General features: G+C 44.7%; 2 protein-coding genes across 2 annotated transcripts in view; one reads left to right on the plus strand and one right to left on the minus strand.

The window, feature by feature from the left end:
• The first annotated feature begins 63 nt into the window (after positions 1-63).
• On the plus strand, positions 64-9,632 carry tmem235b (transmembrane protein 235b). Its single transcript, XM_071461982.1, has 4 exons — positions 64-1,215; positions 1,374-1,454; positions 1,598-1,735; positions 7,199-9,632. The coding sequence occupies exons 1-4, from the start codon at positions 1,008-1,010 to the stop codon at positions 7,426-7,428; spliced, it is 657 nt and encodes a 218-aa protein (XP_071318083.1). The 5' UTR covers positions 64-1,007; the 3' UTR covers positions 7,429-9,632.
• Positions 9,227-21,766, minus strand: part of LOC139608338 (uncharacterized protein C16orf52 homolog B-like) — a 28,356-nt gene continuing 15,816 nt past the window's right edge. The window contains exons 2-3 of the mRNA XM_071461983.1: positions 12,775-12,987; positions 9,227-10,997 (exon numbers count right to left, since the gene is read on the minus strand). Coding sequence (XP_071318084.1) covers positions 10,813-10,997; positions 12,775-12,987 — 398 coding nt within the window. The 3' untranslated portion in view covers positions 9,227-10,812. The remainder of the gene's footprint in view (positions 10,998-12,774; positions 12,988-21,766) is intronic.

Consider the following 21,766-nt stretch of genomic DNA (forward strand, 5'->3'; position numbering starts at 1 on the left):
GAGAAGACTACTGTATACAACCATAGCTCTGGCTTTATTCTCCTTTTTATTTCATCGTTTACCAACCTGGTATAGTGGAGAACATAGGCAAACCTGCTGTGCATTTCATCAGTAAAGAATGACAGTTTTCTCACATAATATACATACTCCAAGGTTTTATTTCAAACATGGAAGCAATTTGTATCTGACCTCTGGTGACCTTTAGAGGTTATTGACCTCAGCATTGCATTTTTCGAGTTTTTGCCCCAAAACTCTCAGTTATAATCATGTATGTCTTTGCCAAAATTTCATTTTTGTTCTAATACAGGTGCTTGTTTGCTGTAGTGGCCCTGTAACATAATTCTGCTCATGCACTAATTTGGCCATGGTGACTGACCAGACCACCCTGAGCTGCCAAGCACTTCTGATTGGATGCTGGGTGATGAGAGCAACGGGATGGCAGCCGCAGTAGACCAATCTATGTGTAATAAGAGCATCAAAATAAAACATAATTGACATATACCACCTCTGTGTCTGCGGAGAAGTGGAAATTTGACGGCCTGAAACCCGCTCGCCTTCTGCTCCAGAGGTCAAACCTGAAATGCCTCCAAGCCTTAAAATAAACTTCATGGTTTATAGAAACGTTGGAGAAAGTTTCATGCTTTAGTTATAAAATGCACGACACCATAAATACATCTGCGCCACCGGTTAAGGAAAGAGGACTGTGGGTGACCATCCTTCCCCGGTCCCTCCACACTCCGTGTGATGTGTGGCATGGACGTGCGCGCCTCCGGAATAAATTGAAGTCCCTCCCAGAAACAGCTGCTGCTGTTGCCTCTGACTCCACAGATCTCCATCCCCGCTCTGCAGATCCTAACTGCTGCCTCGACGGGGGAAAGCTTTTGGATAACCACAGCGGTGGTTTTGGTACAGACGAGCCCACTGTGGGTGATTTATGTCCCGTCCAGTAATGAGCGCGTAAACCGCGGAGAGTCTGGACCACCACTGCAGTTGAAGCCATCAGCGTTATGCGTGAATTAAACCTTCGCCTGTGCAGGATGAAGGTGACATTTGGTTCTTTGGTGATTGTGGCAGGCATCTGTGGTATCCTGAGTTTCGCTTTTTTGGCCACTTCACTCGGAACCGACTATTGGTACATCATAAAGATGAATCCTGTGAACACCAGCGACTTTGAGGACATGAGCTCCCGCTCGGGACTGTGGACTATCCACGAGGGTAGGCTCCTACTTTCCCATAACTTTATGTCATGACTGAGATTCCATTGCCTCTGCTGCTTGTTGTATCTTTATAACCCACTTAGATATGGAGTGAAATTGGAAATATGTAGCCTATATAACTTAGTTGTCCTTTCCCGTTTTAATTGAAACATCCAGGTGGGAAGATGCACACAGGCTCTATTGACTCCTTCAAAGCTGACTACTCCAGGTACTCTGAGACTGAGGTGCACATGCTGAGTAAGTCTCCTCTCCCAGCTTTAATAACCATCACCATAAACACATACTCTGCTGATGAAGTCTCATTGTCAAGATGGCCATAACTCCACAGATGCTCTATAATCCACCTGTTTGTGTGTCTTGTGTGTGTTGTGTGTACACAGACATGCACAGTGCAATAGTGGTGGTGCTTCCCCTCAGCCTGGTCCTTTTGCTGTTCGGTGGCATCTGTGGGCTGGTCAGCTCATTGGCTCGGAGCCCCGTCCTCCTCACCAGCACGGCCTGCTACTTCTTCATCTGCAGTAAGTTGAGGTTCAGTTCCTTCACTCCGTGGAGTGACTGTTGTCACCTTGTCCATCCTCCAGAGTCCAGTCCAGAAAACACTTAGTTGTAGAGGTTGTTTGTGCATACCCAGAGGTATTTTACCAGCCTTTCGAGACAGATTTCAGTACTACCAGTGTATAATACAGAAAAGAGCTTAAAAAGATTTGTAGAGTATGAACTGTAGAGTATGCAGTCTCGTAGGAGAGATGGTGTTAATAACGATGACAGAGTACGTCACAATGAGCATTAGTAGTAGTAAGAGGGATCCGCACCCACACAGTTCAGCTGTGCATCATTTACCTCAATGCTTAATAAAGCAAGCCGTTAGATGGTGGTATAAATGAACGAAAAGTGGATCCTTTCACTCCAATGACTGCGTGCCTCAAGGAACAGGAATCCGTCAGAAGTGTGCACTCGAACTCTGTGCAGTTTTACATTTTCAACCACATTTTATCACAAAGGTTTAGTGGCAGTGGTTGCTGTGCATAGAAAATGACTCCCACTGCTGTCAAACATTTTAATACAGTGGGAACTATTACTTTTAGGGTTTGATTTGATCATATGGAAGAAAAGGGCAAAACACTAGAAAGCTGTGGAGGGTTTGGTAGACTCTATGAATGGCAGGAGTACGGCAGTAAAGAAAGGCCGAGTGGTTAACGTGAGCAGACAGGAGCTCTTTACGTGCAGGGCTGAAATTGACCTCAGTTATAGTTATTGACCTCATGTGGTCAAGTTTATTACAACCCAAGACTGCCTGTTTGAATTGGCCATATTGGTTAGGTATGCATGAAGAGGCAGGTGTGTGTGTGTGTGTGTGTGTGTGCGCCCAGCTGCTCTTGCTTCTCTTACATCAGACTCTGTCAGATGGGTTATGAGAGCTTTTAGGGGTCTGTGGGGAGGCACAACAGTGAAGCAAAATTGCTTTGGAAACAAGTGTAAGCCAAATTTGAGCTTCTGTATACATTTCATACTGTCTGTAATTTCACCTTGTCTAGGACAGATGAGGAAAACAAGTCCCCTGGAAACCAAGAAAGATCCTATATGTAGAATATAAAATATATGCTAGACAACTACACAGGCAAGAGACCATGTGTCTTTTAGAAGTTGTATATAAAAGAAAAAAAATTATCACAGTATATTTTCTATCGATGCGCAAAATGGCAAAATTACACATTAAGTTAGCGATGTAAACTCTGTCCAACTGTTGTGTGCTACGTCAAAATTCCTCAAATTCTGCAAATACTTTTGTTAATGTTTAATATAATTTGTTTGGCGTCTCTACTTTTTTGCAGCAGACGTCTTTAAAAGGATGATGTGATATGTTCATTTTGCAACAATGCTGTTACACTAAAACCAATAATACTGATAAAAACTACCACACCACATGGAGATTCTAGAGCTGATTTATTTGTTTCAGACAAGTATATAGACAGCATAAGATCTGATTGGTTATTAAACTGTATATATAATAGTTGTTGATTCCGTGCAAAGGCTCCAATAACAAATGTTTTACACTTGCTGCTTCACATGGTAAAACATATGAAATAACATGACTTCTTACAATCTTTCTTTATTCAAATGAATGAGTTCTCGCCTCAGCACTTATCCAGCTAACCCCTTTCCTTTGAAAAAACATTTGGGCTAAAGCAGAGGAAACCAGCATCCGTTACGAGACCCAAAATTTAAAAGAGCAGACAGAAAATGTTGCTAACTTGCCGCGAAAAAAGCCGTGCCCACTGCCTAACAAGGTCAAGACAACAGTCCAAATGTTGCAGCTGCCATGTAACGTTAACCTGATTATCTGACCCAACTTAAGGTCATATTCGGAGCAAGCAGAATGTAGTTAACAGGGCTGGATTAATTGTCAGTCTTTCAAATTAAATTTGCTGTATACACACCCGTTTTTGGAATCTGTGTCACAAAATAAACTTAATAAGATGTGTGTTTGGAAAACAGAAATGAGAGACCTGTAGCTGGTAGTTACTGACAAATGGCACTTTCTTTTTGCAAAAAAAAAAAAAAAAAAAAAATGGTGTTCATGTCACAACTAAAACTGCATGTGCTTGTACTAACATGTCACGTGGATTCATACCAACAAGCATAACAATAAACAGACCTCTCCTTTCCCTATTATACTCCTGCTCCACAGAAGCCACCACACACCCGACCCGATAATTATCTTACTATCTAGGATATATTGTAAATTCGGGTTACTGGGAGAGTTGGATTAACACTAACCATGTTAACACTATTATGTTAATCTGGGTATTTACTGTAATCAGGTTATTCGTCCGTGCATAATAGTAGCGCCTGAGCATCTGGCAGAGCTCTTCCTTCTGGATCTCTTGGATGCTCTCCTGCCAACGCCTTATGACCTCCATAAAGAGGACCTTGTGATAGATCAACACTTATTTAAAAAGACTCTTTATAGTCGCCCAGTAATAAGCAGCACATGGTAATGTGTGGAATGGAATAAAGGCTTGAATTAGATTGGAGTCATCTTGTGAACTTGTTTACTGTCTGACTTTTAAAATATCCCACCCTCCCTCTGAGGCCAGGCATTCCTTTCTTTTTGGAGTTTTGTGGCCCCAAAAATATTTTCTTTGCCCTGTTTGTTGTTCAGCCTTCTGTTGCTCAGGGTGCATCCTCAGTCAGTGTGTATATGTTAATAAACCCCAACACAAAGAGGAAATTGTGTGTTAACACCCACAGTCAGAGGGTGAGGGTGAGAGTGACATCATGCTTTATTAAAGGGCAACGTTTTTCCTGAGGAAGAAACATACATACACACTTATACATGTGTGTGTCTGTGTGGTATACACACACAGACACACACACACACACACAACTGATAACTTGAATTCTCTGTTAATTGCTTTGTTCTGTTGTCGTTCTAATGTTGTAATGACTTTCCTCACCAACCATTAAACAGCCCAATGAGTGTCTGTGTGTCTCCCTGCAGGGCTGTTCCATCGCTTCCCTTGTTCTTCGTGCTCAGTCTCACAATTATTCTGAGGAACGTTTCCTCTGAAATGACAACATTCGCAAAGTCCCAGTTGAAAACCAAAACGACAAAAGCGGAAATACTTAATGTGATGTCGTTAATATTGTGTAAATGACAGCATACATTATTGGTATTACTGTTCTTGTCTATATTCCAGCGTCTGAAAGTTAAAAAAAATAACATGTAGTGGTCATAACAGTAGAATTAGTAGAGTGAAAGTAAAGGTTAATTATTTGTTATTAATGATTATTACTGATCTATGAAACCCTGAACAAAACTGAGTCTACAGCCACACCAGCATGCTAACATTCTTATGTTTAGCAGGCATAATGCTTACCATGTTCACTATCTAACATTAGCATGTTAGCATGCGCAGGGCTGATGGGAATGTCATAAGGTTTACAGGTATTTAGTCATAAACAGAATTAGATTAATTAGATTTTTTAATAAATGAAAAGTCAGGGGGTCACCAGAGGGTTTTGTTCCATGGGAAACATCAATGTCTGTACCAGATTTCATGGCAATCCATCCAACAGTTGTTGACATATTTCAGCTCCAAAACAATGAACTGTCCAACTGATCATCATGTCCATCTGTGAAGCCTGGGCACCAGCCTTGCTAAAAAGGCCACATCCCAAGTTGACATCTTGTTTGCTTGACTGCCTCAAAAAAAAAGTCTAAACACAAAGACATTTGATTTTCCTGTCAGAGGAGATAAAGAAAAGCAGGAAATCTTCACATTTTGGGTGGCTTAAACAGTAAAAGTTGATTCAATCAGCTGTTTGTTTCAGCTGCAGTAGTAGTTGTCCTTTCTGCATATACAGGTTTCTGTTTTTTCTCTATCTGTTGTGATTCTCTGCCTCTCTGCCCTCCACAGTGAACTGCATAAAAATGAGACATCAGATGCAGCTTCCTCATCATTCTCCGAACTCGTAGCACCCCAGGGTGTAATCGTAATAAAATGATTATTAGTCCCGCCCTGGGTAGCCTCTGCGCTTCACTTGCATCCCCTTAAAACAAGTCACTAGCCATCAAAATTAAAAGGGTTTCCAATAGCAACACAATGAAACTTGTGAGGACTGTGTGGGTGTGTGTCTGTCTCAGTCTAGTCTCTGTTGGCTTGGATGTTGTGTAAGAGGATAATACATGCGTCAATGTATTTCCCGTGTCTCACAATATGAGATTTTGGGTAGCTAATGGCTTAATGTTGTTGTTGGTTTTATCGATGAGCTCTCAGCACAGAGCTCTGCCTGGTATGAATTTCCTCTATATAATGACTAGAGTACAATGCCAGGTTCCTGCCTGAAAAAGTCTTGAGCGTTCGCACGTAAAAACAAAAACATTACTATATCAGCTATATCAGAATTTTTGAACATACAACACAACAATTTTAACCTGACAAGATAATGACTAAATACATTTCTGCCTGTGTGATGTTTTCATTTAACCCTGCTATTGTGTTAGAAAAAGGTTTATGGTGTTAGTTTCCACAGGTCAAATTTGATCTGCGTTTAAAATCATTACCAAGCACTGAACAAACACTAATTATCATAAGTAACTTATTATTCATTCATAACCATTAATATATACATGACTTACTTTGATATTTTATGTCCCTTAGACCACATTTAACTTATAGTGTACAAATCGTTTTTAATTTAAAATACGCTTCATTTATCTTTTTCATTGCTTACGTTGAACAGAACAAGCAATTATATTATCAGGCCATGAGAGACTAATGATATTCAGACTAATTCCCAGAATAATAATTGTTTGTATTTTCCTATTTGTTAAAATTAGTAATTATTGTTACATCTGTTATGGGCCCAAATTGACCATATATATTTTCCTATGAAAAACGGAGAAAAGTCAGTCACTTTTGTCAGTCACTCAGCAAGACGTATGTACAGCTGTCGTCTCTGGCAAGGTGTGTGTGTCTGCATGTGCGGTGAGATGTGAGAAATGAAGGGTGAGAATATTATTACACGGTATTTTGTGATATCATTACAGGATTTTATTACTATTTGATTTGTTGTTGATTGTTGATTTTTTTTCCCATGATGGTTAGTTTATGATGGATGAACAACCAGTAATTACTACTGGGTCAAATTTGACCCATAACGCCACAGATGTAACTTTTCTTATAGGCGTTTAAAAAAAAATGTGCAAAATGTATTCAGTAGGTCACTGTTAATGATGTAATGAAGCATTGTTTTGATCAGAACAAATTTATATTATTTTTCATACATCTTAACTCACAAAAAGGTCCAAATTTGGCATGAACACAACGAGAGGGTTAAACTGAACTAAAACATGCACGTCTCTTGTCCCTGAATTTAATATATCAAAGTCTTAATGTCCAGCTAAGTTTGGAAACCCAGCACTGATTTAATACTTTTTCTGTGTCTGTGTGTGTGTAATGCATCTGTCTCTCCAGGTCTGCTGACCCTGAGTGGCGTGAGCCTCTACATCATTTACTCGTACCAGGCCCTGGCAGAGACAGAGAGGCTGGTGGGGCCCGAGGGCCTCGCCCACGTTCACACCTCCTTCGGCTGGTCTCTGGGTATGGCCTGGCTCTCCTACGGCCTGGAGCTCCTCACGGGTGCGCTGCTGCTCATAGCTGCAAAAATGCTCAAGCGGCAGCACAGCAGTCCTGCCATGGCCTGACACAAGCCTCCACAGTGGATCCAGCACATTCAGGAAGGACTCTGAGCTAAACTGAACTGTATGTGAACGGGGGACAAAGAACAGTCAGGTATGTTGCTGCCATGTGGTTTGGCTTTAGAACAGGATAAGGAACAATATCAAGGCTTTGACAAAACACAAAGGTTGAATATAAGATGATCTAGAGTGTTTTATAAATTAAATCTCAGACTGGAAATTGACATGCTGGTGATCTACAGAGGCGAGGTGGTGGGCTCTGAGTTAAATTACACCTATTACGCCCTCTCGTGGTGAGAAGTCAAGTGGCTCCTTGTATCCATTGTCCCCCATGCTGATTGTCACACTGTAGTAATTTAATCTGTGCAAAACTAAACAGACAAGCTAACATTTTAAGATCATTTCATGTCACGTTAAATATATAGATGCATTTCCATTCTCACAATATTTCACATGCACGTTGTATTTGTAATTTGATGTAGGGGTGTATTTGTTTGTTTTGAATGTTTACAGTGTTAGAACGCCATAAAGTGTATTTATCATTGTGCCATGTTAGTTAAAATGTGTAATAAATGTTGGTTCCATGTGACGGCAGCTTGAAAATTTTACACTACTGCAGCAAATTACTTGTGTGTATTTTAAGGCCACTGATGTAACAAGTTTATTCTAACAGTTCCTGTACAGTACTCTGGGTACAATACACAACTGTGTTTGTGTGTCATACACTGTTTTTTTCTTAGTATCCAGTTAGTTAAACTATTTAATTAGAAGGTTAATTCCTCATACAGTTGATTAATAATAACATCTATAATAATGGTAAGATGCTCTTTTCTAATTTCAAGGAAAGTAAGGGCTGTAGAAACTACATAATAACTAGGCCTACATAATACAGCTTTTGAGGAATGTACATCTTAAAATAAAGAGCTTAATTTTTGAAAGAAATTAAATAAAAAGTGTAGCTTGACTTTCCCTATTTCCTCTTTTTTGTTAACTCCTTTTCACATCTTAACATCTTCTCCTTCTTTCCCTCTTCTAAACCACTCCCCCACTTTTCACACTTATTTCTCCATCACTCATCTCGTCTCTCACCTGTGAGTGTCTCTCACTCACAGACTCACGTCGCGATGACTGGCTGAGTAGCGACACGTGATCAGTGTCGTAAAGGATAGAAAAGCTACGCTGGTTACAATAAAAACACTCAAAATGAAATCATTCTTAATGATTTAAAGGTTTTATTTGTGGGTCCGGATCTGGAACACCTATCAGTGACCTCTGGTTTAAGTCATTGTTTGTTGGTCGAACGGCAGAAGCTGCTCATTACTTTGTGACAGCAGAATTAAAATCCTTCTCTCTTTCTGCTTTGTTGCCATGAAAACATTTGCAAAAAAAAAAGGACAATGTAGATACACTTAGACCAACATATTTTCAGGTCCTAAAACAGCAGCAGCTGTGACATGGACATTTGGTTCAAAGGTCAAAGGCAGTAGTGGAGAGTAGTGGGCGGAGTGAGACGTGACCTCAAACACACAACTGGATTCCTGCTGCTGCCGCCCACAGCTTGCTGGATCCTTTCAGAAAAATACAAAGACATATCACTTATACTTATCCAAGACGTTCCTATGGCAACCTAAACATCCTGTGTATCCCCACAGACAAAGGATGAAAAGTGGGTGTGAGCATCTGCAATGAACAAGATCTGCCTCATTGCAGATAAACGTTCAAGGTAAAAACGTCTGCAGAAAATTAAAGAGATTAATTTTGGCCATTAGGTAAACTTCATGTATTTCCAAAAATGGAAACAAGCTTTTTCTTTTTTTTTTTAGCTCTAACCTTGAAAAGGTTGCCGTTATCAAACGGTGCACATATCTCCCTTTCCTTGTGTGATAAATGCAACTCTAATTCTTCATTTGTCCTTCTGGCTTTGAAACTCCATTTCAAACCATTACTCCATGTCTGTCACACTGCAACTTATACTGTATTTCTGCTGCTGAATGAATTAGTTTTTATTTTTATTGTTAATTGTATTTTACACTTTAAAATGCTTACATTTTGTTTTTTTATTGCTTAGATTCTCTCTAAAATCTCTGATATTTTATATTTCTCTTTCATTTCTGTCTTATTTATTCTTTGTTAATATGTGTGTCTTAGATAGAAATGCACCATTTGATGTTGACGCAATTGCACAATGGCAATAAAGTTCTTGAATCTTCTTTTAGTTAGTAAATAATTGCAGCATTTTGATCATTCAATACAAATGTATTGTTAAAACAAATCTGTGAGACAATCCACGTTTGAATGCATCATTTTTAATGAGATGAGATCTTCCATGCTCATTCACGAACATCACAGTGCTTCTAGAAAATGGCACAGACTGACTGTCTGTTTATATGAAGGAGGCATCAACTGTATAAAACAAACAAGTCGTAGATTCAGTCATTTCTTGATACAGTGTTTAAACAACAGGAAATGCTCAAAAAGGTGAATAATACATTCACTACATCACTAAAAATAGCAAAGCTGTAACAGAGAGACCTGCTGATCTCAAGTCTGTCTGCGGCGCTCCCCACTGATCCTAACTGTTGAAGCTTTCCACATAAAAAAAAAAAGATGTTGAGCAGCACCAATCATTTTAGACACATGGTGCTGACAGCCCATTTTATATTCTAGTTTGTCCAGAGTTTTAGATTTGATCCCATGACAACTTCAATCTCAACATCATTTCAAGGTTAACGGCTCTTTAAGGCAAGGTGATCCGCCGAACAGGCAGGGAAACTCTGGGACACATGGGGCCTTTACAAAAGATGTAACTGTAACTGAACAAGTAAACGAATAAATAAAATGTGCAGAGAAATGAAATGTCATTGTATATAATACAGATTGTTCCGTGTAGCTGTGGTCAGGGAAGAGCCTCCATCCATAATGCAGCTGAGGGGCTGATATTTGGCAGTGAACAGTCTCATCTCAACATGTGCATCTTGGTTGGTGGGATGGGAAGAGCAGGGCTTATTTGTCTTCTGTCATTAAATCTTATGATGATGGATAATACCACAGGGCTCCCTTAAACGTCCTGATGTTTAAATCCATTTTCATCATGTATTTATTTTTTAATATTCCCCTCACCACTTTGCACTCATTGTTCAGGCAGACAATGATGAGGGCCATTTCAGAGCTCTCCGCGCCTGCTCAGTCTCTGAACAAGCAGATCAACGGATGGGTCGCACCCACTTCAGCTCCAGTTACAAGCATTGTGACAATTCATCCAAACGGAAAAACTACAGTCAGGTGCCTCTCAGTTTTGTTGTACTTCAACTCCTTCCAACGCTGCCACGGAGAAGTCAGTTCCAATGAAATTGTCTCCAGCGGTGGTGTTTCTCCAGAGAGAGAGACGTGTCAGCCAGGCAAGCACACCTTCCCAGCAAACAGCAGACCCACTATGGTGAAGAATATGGACAGAACGAAGAGTACGTAGGAGGAGCCCACCACTGTGTTGTTGGGCAGTTTATACGGCTGGCCGCCAACCTCGCTGATGTAGAAGCCGATTGGGAATATGAGAGCAGCCATACAGAACAGGACCACTGTGACAGAGGGAAAACAGGAGAGAAAGAGAAGAGCAAAGTAATGGCTAAATGGTTGAAATAAAAAGCACCGTCAATGAAGGGATACTTAGGTTCATCTGACATGACTGTGTGGGTCTGTCTGACAAAAAAAGGTTGAAAAACCACAGCTCTAACCTTGTTTTAACATTAAATAGGCTATTTGGTTTCCTGGTCCCCACTTGTTCACAATTTGGCAGAATTAACCAAGTTTTGAGGAATAATTCTGATTTCAAAAATGTCCTTGGAACTAAAAAAGCTGAACCCACTTCATATTTTCCTGTACCTGAAGCCCGGCTCCTGCTGCACTGCTCTCTAATACAAAGCAATTCTGTCCCCTTCCTCTAAAATTAGAAACCACCCCATCAATTAGAGCCCCTCTACACTCACTTTGTCAAGATGTTCATAATTACCTGACTAAAAGCTTCCAGGGAAAGAAATGTAGAATTCTGACGTCAAGATGAGCTTGAGATTTTTATGTTGCATCTTACTTTCACTGCCTTTTATTAACTATAATGGGCAGTTTTGCCTCTAGATGCAGCTATTCTCTGACCTTGGTGTGGTACTTTGCAGCTAAAAATATCTTCTAATGCAGAATATTAGATGTTTAAAAGACTGCTTTTGCTTTCAAGCTTGTCCTCAATCCTGGAGTGGTATTTCTGAAGAAAGAGAATCAATTGTGTCCATATACACACTCACCGGCCACTTTATTACGTACACCTTGCTAGTACTGGGTTGGACCCCCTTTTGCCTTCAGAACTGCTTTAATTCTTCGTGGCACAGATTCAACAAAGTACTCAAAACACTCCTCAGAGATTTTAGTCCATATTGACATGATCTCCTGTTCCACCACATCCCAAAGGCGCTCTACTGGATTGAGATCTGGTGACTGTGGAGGCCATTTGAGTTCAGTGAACTCATTGTCATGTTCAAGAAACCAGTTTGAGATGATTTGAGCTTTGTGACATGGTGCGTTATCCTGCTGGAAGCAGCCATCAGAAGATGGTGCACTATGGTCATAAAGGGATGGATGTGGTCAGCAACAATACTCAGGTAGGCTGTGGTTTTTAAACGATGCTCATGCTTTCATATTGTTGATGCCAAATTCTGACTCTGATATCTGAATGTCGACTGTGAATTGTAGCCCCAGTTTCCTGTTCTTAGCTGACAGGGGTGGCATCCAGTGTGGTCTTCTGCTGCTGTAGCCCATCTGCTTCAAGGTTAAACATGTTGTTCGTTCAGAGATGCTCTTCTGCAGATCCTTGGTTGTAACAAGTATTTATTTGAGTTACTGTTGCCTTCCTATCAGCTCAAAGCCCTAGAGATGGTTGTGTGGGAAAATCCCAGTAGATCAGCAGTTTCTGAAACAGCCTGTGTTGCACCAACAACCATGCCACGTTCAAAGTCACTTAAATCACCTGTCTTCCCCATTCTGATGCTCGGTTTGAACTTCAGCCGGTCGTCTTGACCACACCTACATGCCTAAGTGCATTGAGTTGCTGCCATGTGATTGGCTGATTAGATGTTTGCCTTAACGAGCAGTTGAACGGGGGTACCTAATGGCCTGTGAGTGTGTATATAGGAATGGATACTGGTAGGACATGGAGTTGCAGTTCATTGAAACATTTTGATTTGTTCAGACTGGAAAATAGTGAATCACATCCAGCTTGTCAATAAGCATGTGCTGCATGTGTGTGAATGCATCATAGAGACAGCTGGTTATAATGGAAGCGGATGAAAGGTGACCGTGAACACCTACTCCCTGTGAAAGCGATCCATCGGGCGTATCGGGTGGCCTCGCGGTGCCAGTGTGACATCACCAGTAGACCACAGGTGACGGTGAGGGAGATGATGCCCAGTATGATGAAGAAGAGCGTGGTGATCCACTCCGGGGGCAGCTGTGGTGGGATGCAGGTCCGGTCTCGACCGTGGATGGTCTGGCACTGCCGGACCAGACCCACAGTCAGGGAGCCTGGATGGAGACAGACAGGGGAGACAGTGAAAGTTAAAGATTATAATAATTTCTTTCTTGTTGGATCCTTTCACAAAGCAGCAAATGTCATCTACAAAAAAAAACAAAAACATTCACATATTATATAGAAAACCAAGCTCACACAAAGTGTCTGGAAAATACAGAATATATTGATTAACCATTGTCATATAATGATTCTGGCTGAGCACAGGCAGAAATATGACAACACTTCATTGTCAGGATGGGACACTGCTCCATAGACTGACAGAAATGGGTTCCCTGAAACCTCAGCCTGCCTTTGCTCTCTGATATCTGAGCCTGAGCACAATGGTTACCTTGTCAGTGGCCTGTCCACTGGAGTTACTCATGCATCCCTGTTGGATTATAGCAATACCGCTTTCAACAGATCGCTGGCTGCTTCAGCTGACATTCCTGTGGTACCTCACTTGAAAGAGCAGATTTGTGCATCATTTGGGAAAAAGTGGCCAACTGGTACAGTTGAAGTAAAAACAGTTTTCCCCTGTACGTTTATACTATTTTTGATACACTGCCACAAAGTTATGAATAATCCAAACTTCGTCGCTCCCTTCAGACATGCACTTCATTACACAGATGTACTTGTAACGTTTCTGTATCACTTTCCACACAGCACAAGTCTGAATTAAAAATCATGAGACTACCATAAAGACTGCAGCAGCACAAAGTCAAACACATACAGAGAAATTAAATAAATTGTGGAATCTTAAAATCATTTTTGAAGCTGCACCAAGAGTAATTTTAAGGCAAAAAGGTAACATTCAAACATGTTTTACTTGTGTATTACTAAACAGAAACGTATATCAAAGGCCCTTAAAACATATTATTATATATTCATATTTCATTTTCATTTCAGTCACAAGATTTCTATATTTGTGTTTTTGTCTTTGCCCTTCATATTAGTTTGAAGTGGGTTGGGAAAATGTGATGTCACACACTTTGTGCACCAATCAAAGTCTGGTAATCTGTTGCTAGGCACTGTCAATAAAATGTGTTCAAGCAACACCCACACAGACCCGAATGTGTAGCAGATTTGCTGAGTTTTTGACCTCTAATAAAAATGTCAGAGGATTTTTCTGAACTCATGTCTCATTGTTGCTTGTTTGGTCATTATTCCTTAATGTTTTACTTCAGATTCAAAATCTGAAAGTTCTCAGTTCTCAGGAGCTTTCAATTTAATATTTCAGGGGTTGTAAAAGATACATTAGCCTGGCGCTCACAGTAACTAACACATAATTCAGATGGAATCTCAGCCAGTGCAAAATTACAGAGTGGCTGATAATAATAATAATACACTTCAATCCTGCACATTAGAATATGAAAAGCAGCTTATAGCATACGGTACCTGTAGCTGACGTTAACAGCAGTCTGTTTTTTGCATGTTTTATGGAACACACTCAGTCTTATTCACAACAGCATGTGACATAATTTGTCCATATGATGACTCTAGCTGTAAGACATGATGAGCTCCCAGGAGTCTCTCTGATTCCCCACAGTGATCGGGGGCAGATGAGCCTGTTGGTATGGTAACAGGCTGATGGACAGTGTCCCAGTGGCAGCAGCAACCCATGCCCCACCCCCACCCAAACCCCCACTTGGGATTCACATATGGCGTCAAACAGGTTCAAGGTTCTTGTTTGAACCACTAAAGCTACAACACACAAGCAAACTGTAAGGCTGAGACAGAAATGATCATTGATCAGATAGCAAGTCATCTGATGGCCTCCTGTGTCCCAAAGCTCAGTGGTGCTGTGATGTTAGGTAGGACAGCATCTATGTATAACACACACACAAAGCCCAACAGAGACAGCATCTGCTCAATTCTCCATCCAGACTGACTGCATCGGGAATCCAGCCAGCATCAAGCCATAATGAGAGAAAAGCAAAATGAAATCCTCCCACACCTTCATTTATTCTTTTGTCTCCGTTCTTTATTTCTTTCCAGAATTATCTTCGGCAAGCGGTTAGTGCCTTGCATGCAGACACAGAAGAAAGGGGAACTTTATGCATTTTATGGATTTGTTCAAAGCAATTTAAACACAGTGAGTGTAGAACATAATTGGCATGATGGCAAAAATTACAGGCAACCAATATCACAAAGAGTACAGGAGAAAAAAATTAATTATATAAAAGAAGCTGCTTTTGAATTAATTACATTTACCTGTTCACTATTTTACTATATAATGTGTAAAAAGGAATAGGATTATAATGATAGACCTTACATAAACACTGTTTTCCTCCTGCTCCTTCCACCGGTCTAGTTCAAGCTGCTTGTAAAATTAAAAACCACTTAATTCAGACATTATAACAGTTATGAATCCAGACTCTGGATCCCAAGAAAATCCTACAAACATTCCTCACCATCTCCTACATGTTTCTCCCCTCATGCCATGAAAATAAAACAAGCCCTTAAATGTTTCATGTTTTCATGGAAAGGCTCCGGTTCCTGACCACGGATCATGGTTCATGGATCACGGATAGTGATGGGTGACGATATCAAGACCAGACTAATGGGAGCATCAGGCCTACACCACATCCTCCTGCAGGCTGACCTATTCCCCCTATACACAGGATATCCCGTTCCCCCTCAACACATCCTTTCATACCACAGAGTGGGGGACAATGCAAGTAGTGCAATAATTTCCCTGCATTCTGGACTACATACCGATGCAAGTGAGTCAACAGCCAAAATGTGCTTTTGCTTCATGCCATTATGGAAAATGGGTTTGTCGTTAATGAAAAAATGATTCAGAGAGCAATAATTACAAAGTCTTAAGCAGCAGAAAGGAGTGGCTGTGCATGAGAGTAATGGCACCATTAGAACAACATAACCTAAGAAAAAGTGGAGGAATTAAATGAGATCCTAATAAATTATGAATAGATTAAATAGATGACTTGTTGTAAAAGAAAAAAAAAACGGAATTAGATTTTACTTTGTTTGAGAAAAACTACACATGGCTTCATTTTATCAGAGCCTCCGATAAACACCTGTAGATGTTCGTCTAGTTATGGGCTGTGTGATACAGGGAATGGCCACAGTACAGGTATACTAACAGTTTCCTGTGGTGCTGGGGGATACTGTATGGCAAGAAGTCTGAAGTGGTAGGAAATGATGTATGTTTTTTTTCTTACAAGTGGATTATTTATGAAAAGGAGAGTACACTGGACTGACCAAGTTCAGACAGTGTAGAGAAGGGTCTTAACATGGCCATACCTACTCCAAAATCAACATCTGAATTCAGCATATTTTTTTTATTTTCTATTAGGTGATTACACATTCACACAATCTTCCAGAGTCTGATCTGTTAGCCACTGAGCAGCTCCACAAAATCAGTGTCTTAAAAGAGTGAGAGGCCTTGGTCTCTCACATCCCTACGCAGATTTATCCGGTCCAGGAACGAGAAGGCGACCTTTTAGTGATAGCTAGTTATAACCTGGACACAAACGATCCAAAAGTAAACATGAGAAAGAAAAGAGAGGAAACCTGTCTTTAACTACCGAAAGACTCTGCAAACATGCTCCAATCTACATAAAATGAAAGTGAAGAATGAAAAAGTTCAGATAAGAATGTTTTCATTAAGCTATAGAGCAAATGTCTGAACATGACAGGGCACAAAACTCAGTTAATCCTCTTCCTTTCACTCACTGGTTTTAGATATAATTGATTTTGGTAGGGGGGCGTTGTGGTCCCGGTCATATTATTGACTTGGATTTGTTTTTCCTTGCCAAGGCAACCCTGAGGCCACCGGGAAATGTCCCGGTGCTCCCCATGGTCTGCCCGCCACAAGCTCCCACAGATGTCACCTGTGACATCACGGTTTTAAAAGGCTGAGTGGTGACTGTGATGTCACTCAATACCCGATCAGTGATCAAGGGCGGGTTGATTGGTGACGTCACACTTTCCTCCATAGACACAGAACACAAGCTCCCACAGAGCACTCGTGAAGGCTCTGGTCCGGATCAGTCTGAGACTGGGAACCGGCAACACTGAAAAGCGAGCCACGTCACAGACGCATTAAAGCCGAGCCTCAGTGACTCACAAGCTTGAGGCTCCTGTTGGCACTCAGGCCCTCACCGACAGGGGAGTCTCAGCACACCAGCACGAGGCTCAATACGGTGCAAGCCCGTGCCTCAGTGCAGGCCAAAGCATACCTGAGGCCACCGGGAGCTGTCCCGGTGCTCCCCATGGGGTGCCCGCCACAAGCTCCCACAGAGGACTTGTGAAAGCTCTGGTTGCCCACCAACAGAGGGGTCTCAGCACCCCAGCAGGAGCCTCCCGCTGGAATGCTTCAGCGCCTCAGCACGAGGCTCCTGCTGAGGTGCTGTCCCCACTGACAAGCAGCTGTCGGTGGATCGCGGGTCCAGGACTGCCGGCCCTGCAGCCAAGACCCCGGTGTCCCGCTGACCACCAGAGCTTTCCACGTCTCCTCTGAGGGAGTGTGGAATGAGACTTATGGCAGAATCGGCTCCTATTTACAATGTTGGTTTGAGAGAACTGGTGACATCACCTGTGACATCACGGTTTTAAAAGGCTGAGTGGTGACTGTGATGTCACTCAATACCCGATCAGTGATCAAGGGCGGGTTGATTGGTGACGTCACACTTTCCTCCATAGACACAGAACACAAGCTCCCACAGAGCACTCGTGAAGGCTCTGGTCCGGATCAGTCTGAGACTGGGAACCGGCAACACTGAAAAGCGAGCCACGTCACAGACGCATTAAAGCCGAGCCTCAGTGACTCACAAGCTTGAGGCTCCTGTTGGCACTCAGGCCCTCACCGACAGGGGAGTCTCAGCACACCAGCACGAGGCTCAATACGGTGCAAGCCCGTGCCTCGGTGCAGGCCAAAGCATACCTGAGGCCACCGGGAGGTGTCCCGGTGCTCCCCATGGGGTGCCCGCCACAAGCTCCCACAGAGGACTTGTGAAAGCTCTGGTTGCCCACCAACAGAGGGGTCTCAGCACCCCAGCAGGAGCCTCCCGCTGGAATGCTTCAGCGCCTCAGCACGAGGCTCCTGCTGAGGTGCTGTCCCCACTGACAAGCAGCTGTCGGTGGATCGCGGGTCCAGGACTGCCGGCCCTGCAGCCAAGACCCCGGTGTCCCGCTGACCACCAGAGCTTTCCACGTCTCCTCTGAGGGAGTGTGGAATGAGACTTATGGCAGAAACGGCTCCTATTTACAATGTTGGTTTGAGAGAACTGGTGACCTCACCTGTGACATCACGGTTTTAAAAGGCTGACTGGTGACTCTGATGTCACTCAATACCCGATCAGTGATCAAGGGCGGGTTGATTGGTGACGTCACACTTTCCTCCATAGACACAGAACACAAGCTCCCACAGAGCACTCGTGAAGGCTCTGGTCCGGATCAGTCTGAGACTGGGAACCGGCAACACTGAAAAGCGAGCCACGTCACAGACGCATTAAAGCCGAACCTCAGTGACTCACAAGCTTGAGGCTCCTGTTGGCACTCAGGCCCTCACCGACAGGGGAGTCTCAGCACACCAGCACGAGGCTCAATACGGTGCAAGCCTGTGCCTCAGTGCAGGCCAAAGCATACCTGAGGCCACCGGGAGGTGTCCCGGTGCTCCCCATGGGGTGCCCGCCACAAGCTCCCACACAGGACTTGTGAAAGCTCTGGTTGCCCACCAACAGAGGGGTCTCAGCACCCCAGCAGGAGCCTCCCGCTGGAATGCTTCAGCGCCTCAGCACGAGGCTCATGCTGAGGTGCTGTCCCCACTGACAAGCAGCTGTCGGTGGATCGCGGGTCCAGGACTGCCGGCCCTGCAGCCAAGACCCCGGTGTCCCGCTGACCACCAGAGCTTTCCACGTCTCCTCTGAGGGAGTGTGGAATGAGACTTATGGCAGAAACGGCTCCTATTTACAATGTTGGTTTGAGAGAACTGGTGACCTCACCTGTGACATCACGGTTTCAAAAGGCTGACTGGTGACTCTGATGTCACTCAATACCCGATCAGTGATCAAGGGCGGGTTGATTGGTGACGTCACACTTTCCTCCATAGACACAGAACACAAGCTCCCACAGAGCACTCGTGAAGGCTCTGGTCCGGATCAGTCTGAGACTGGGAACCGGCAACACTGAAAAGCGAGCCACGTCACAGACGCATTAAAGCCGAGCCTCAGTGACTCACAAGCTTGAGGCTCCTGTTGGCACTCAGGCCCTCACCGACAGGGGAGTCTCAGCACACCAGCACGAGGCTCAATACGGTGCAAGCCCGTGCCTCAGTGCAGGCCAAAGCATACCTGAGGCCACCGGGAGCTGTCCCGGTGCTCCCCATGGGGTGCCCGCCACAAGCTCCCACAGAGGACTTGTGAAAGCTCTCGTTGCCCACCAACAGAGGGGTCTCAGCACCCCAGCAGGAGCCTCCCGCTGGAATGCTTCAGCGCCTCAGCACGAGGCTCCTGCTGAGGTGCTGTCCCCACTGACAAGCAGCTGTCGGTGGATCGCGGGTCCAGGACTGCCGGCCCTGCAGCCAAGACCCCGGTGTCCCGCTGACCACCAGAACTTTCCACGTCTCCTCTGAGGGAGTGTGGAATGAGACTTATGGCAGAAACGGCTCCTATTTACAATGTTGGTTTGAGAGAACTGGTGACCTCACCTGTGACATCACGGTTTTAAAAGGCTGACTGGTGACTCTGATGTCACTCAATACCCGATCAGTGATCAAGGGCGGGTTGATTGGTGACGTCACACTTTCCTCCATAGACACAGAACACAAGCTCCCACGGAGCACTCGTGAAGGCTCTGGTCCGGATCAGTCTGAGACTGGGAACCGGCAACACTGAAAAGCGAGCCACGTCACAGACGCATTAAAGCCGAGCCTCAGTGACTCACAAGCTTGAGGCTCCTGTTGGCACTCAGGCCCTCACCGACAGGGGAGTGTCAGCACACCAGCACGAGGCTCCTGTTGGCACTCAGGCCCCCACCGACAGGGAGGGGAGTCTCAGCACACCAGCACGAGGCTCAATACGGTGCAAGCCCGTGCCTCAGTGCAGGCCAAAGCATACCTGAGGCCACCGGGAGCTGTCCCGGTGCTCCCCATGGGGTGCCCGCCACAAGCTCCCACAGAGGACTTGTGAAAGCTCTGGTTGCCCACCAACAGAGGGGTCTCAGCACCCCAGCAGGAGCCTCCCGCTGGAATGCTTCAGCGCCTCAGCACGAGGCTCCTGCTGAGGTGCTGTCCCCACTGACAAGCAGCTGTCGGTGGATCGCGGGTCCAGGACTGCCGGCCCTGCAGCCAAGACCCCGGTGTCCCGCTGACCACCAGAGCTTTCCACGTCTCCTCTGAGGGAGTGTGGAATGAGACTTATGGCAGAAACAGCTCCTATTTACAATGTTGGTTTGAGAGAACTGGTGACCTCACCTGTGACATCACGGTTTTAAAAGGCTGACTGGTGACTGTGATGTCACTCAATACCCGATCAGTGATCAAGGGCGGGTTGATTGGTGACGTCACACTTTCCTCCATAGACACAGAACACAAGCTCCCACAGAGCACTCGTGAAGGCTCTGGTCCGGATCAGTCTGAGACTGGGAACCGGCAACACTGAAAAGCGAGCCACGTCACAGACGCATTAAAGCCGAGCCTCAGCGACTCACAAGCTTGAGGCTCCTGTTGGCACTCAGGCCCTCACCGACAGGGGAGTCTCAGCACACCAGCACGAGGCTCCTGTTGGCACTCAGGCCCTCACCGACAGGGGAGTCTCAGCACACCAGCACGAGGCTCAATACGGTGCAAGCCCGTGCCTCAGTGCAGGCCAAAGCATACCTGAGGCCACCGGGAGGTGTCCCGGTGCTCCCCATGGGGTGCCCGCCACAAGCTCCCACAGAAGATTGTGAAAGCTCTGGTTGCCCACCAACAGAGGGGTCTCAGCACCCCAGCAGGAGCCTCCCGCTGGAATGCTTCAGCGCCTCAGCACGAGGCTCCTGCTAAGGTGCTGTCCCCACTGTTAAGCAGCTGTCGGTGGATCACGGGTCCAGGACTGCCGGCCCTGCAGCCAAGACCCCGGTGTCCCGCTGACCACCAGAGCTTTCCACGTCTCCTCTGAGGGAGTGTGGAATGAGACTTATGGCAGAAACGGCTCCTATTTACAATGTTGGTTTGAGAGAACTGGTGACATCACCTGTGACATCACGGTTTTAAAAGGCTGAGAGGTGACTGTGATGTCACTCAATACCCGATCAGTGATCAAGGGCGGGTTGATTGGTGACGTCACACTTTCCTCCATAGACACAGAACACAAGCTCCCACAGAGCACTCGTGAAGGCTCTGGTCCGGATCAGTCTGAGACTGGGAACCGGCAACACTGAAAAGCGAGCCACGTCACAGACGCATTAAAGCCGAGCCTCAGTGACTCACAAGCTTGAGGCTCCTGTTGGCACTCAGGCCCTCACCGACAGGGGAGTCTCAGCACACCAGCACGAGGCTCAATACGGTGCAAGCCCGTGCCTCAGTGCAGGCCAAAGCATACCTGAGGCCACCGGGAGCTGTCCCGGTGCTCCCCATGGGGTGCCCGCCACAAGCTCCCACAGAGGACTTGTGAAAGCTCTGGTTGCCCACCAACAGAGGGGTCTCAGCACCCCAGCAGGAGCCTCCCGCTGGAATGCTTCAGCGCCTCAGCACGAGGCTCCTGCTGAGGTGCTGTCCCCACTGACAAGCAGCTGTCGGTGGATCGCGGGTCCAGGACTGCCGGCCCTGCAGCCAAGACCCCGGTGTCCCGC

Source organism: Trachinotus anak, unplaced genomic scaffold (assembly GCF_046630095.1).
Source record: "Trachinotus anak isolate AG129_WGS33_773 ecotype Australia unplaced genomic scaffold, CSIRO_AGI_Tana_v1 ptg000025l, whole genome shotgun sequence".
NCBI classification, from domain to species: Eukaryota; Metazoa; Chordata; class Actinopteri; order Carangiformes; family Carangidae; genus Trachinotus; species Trachinotus anak.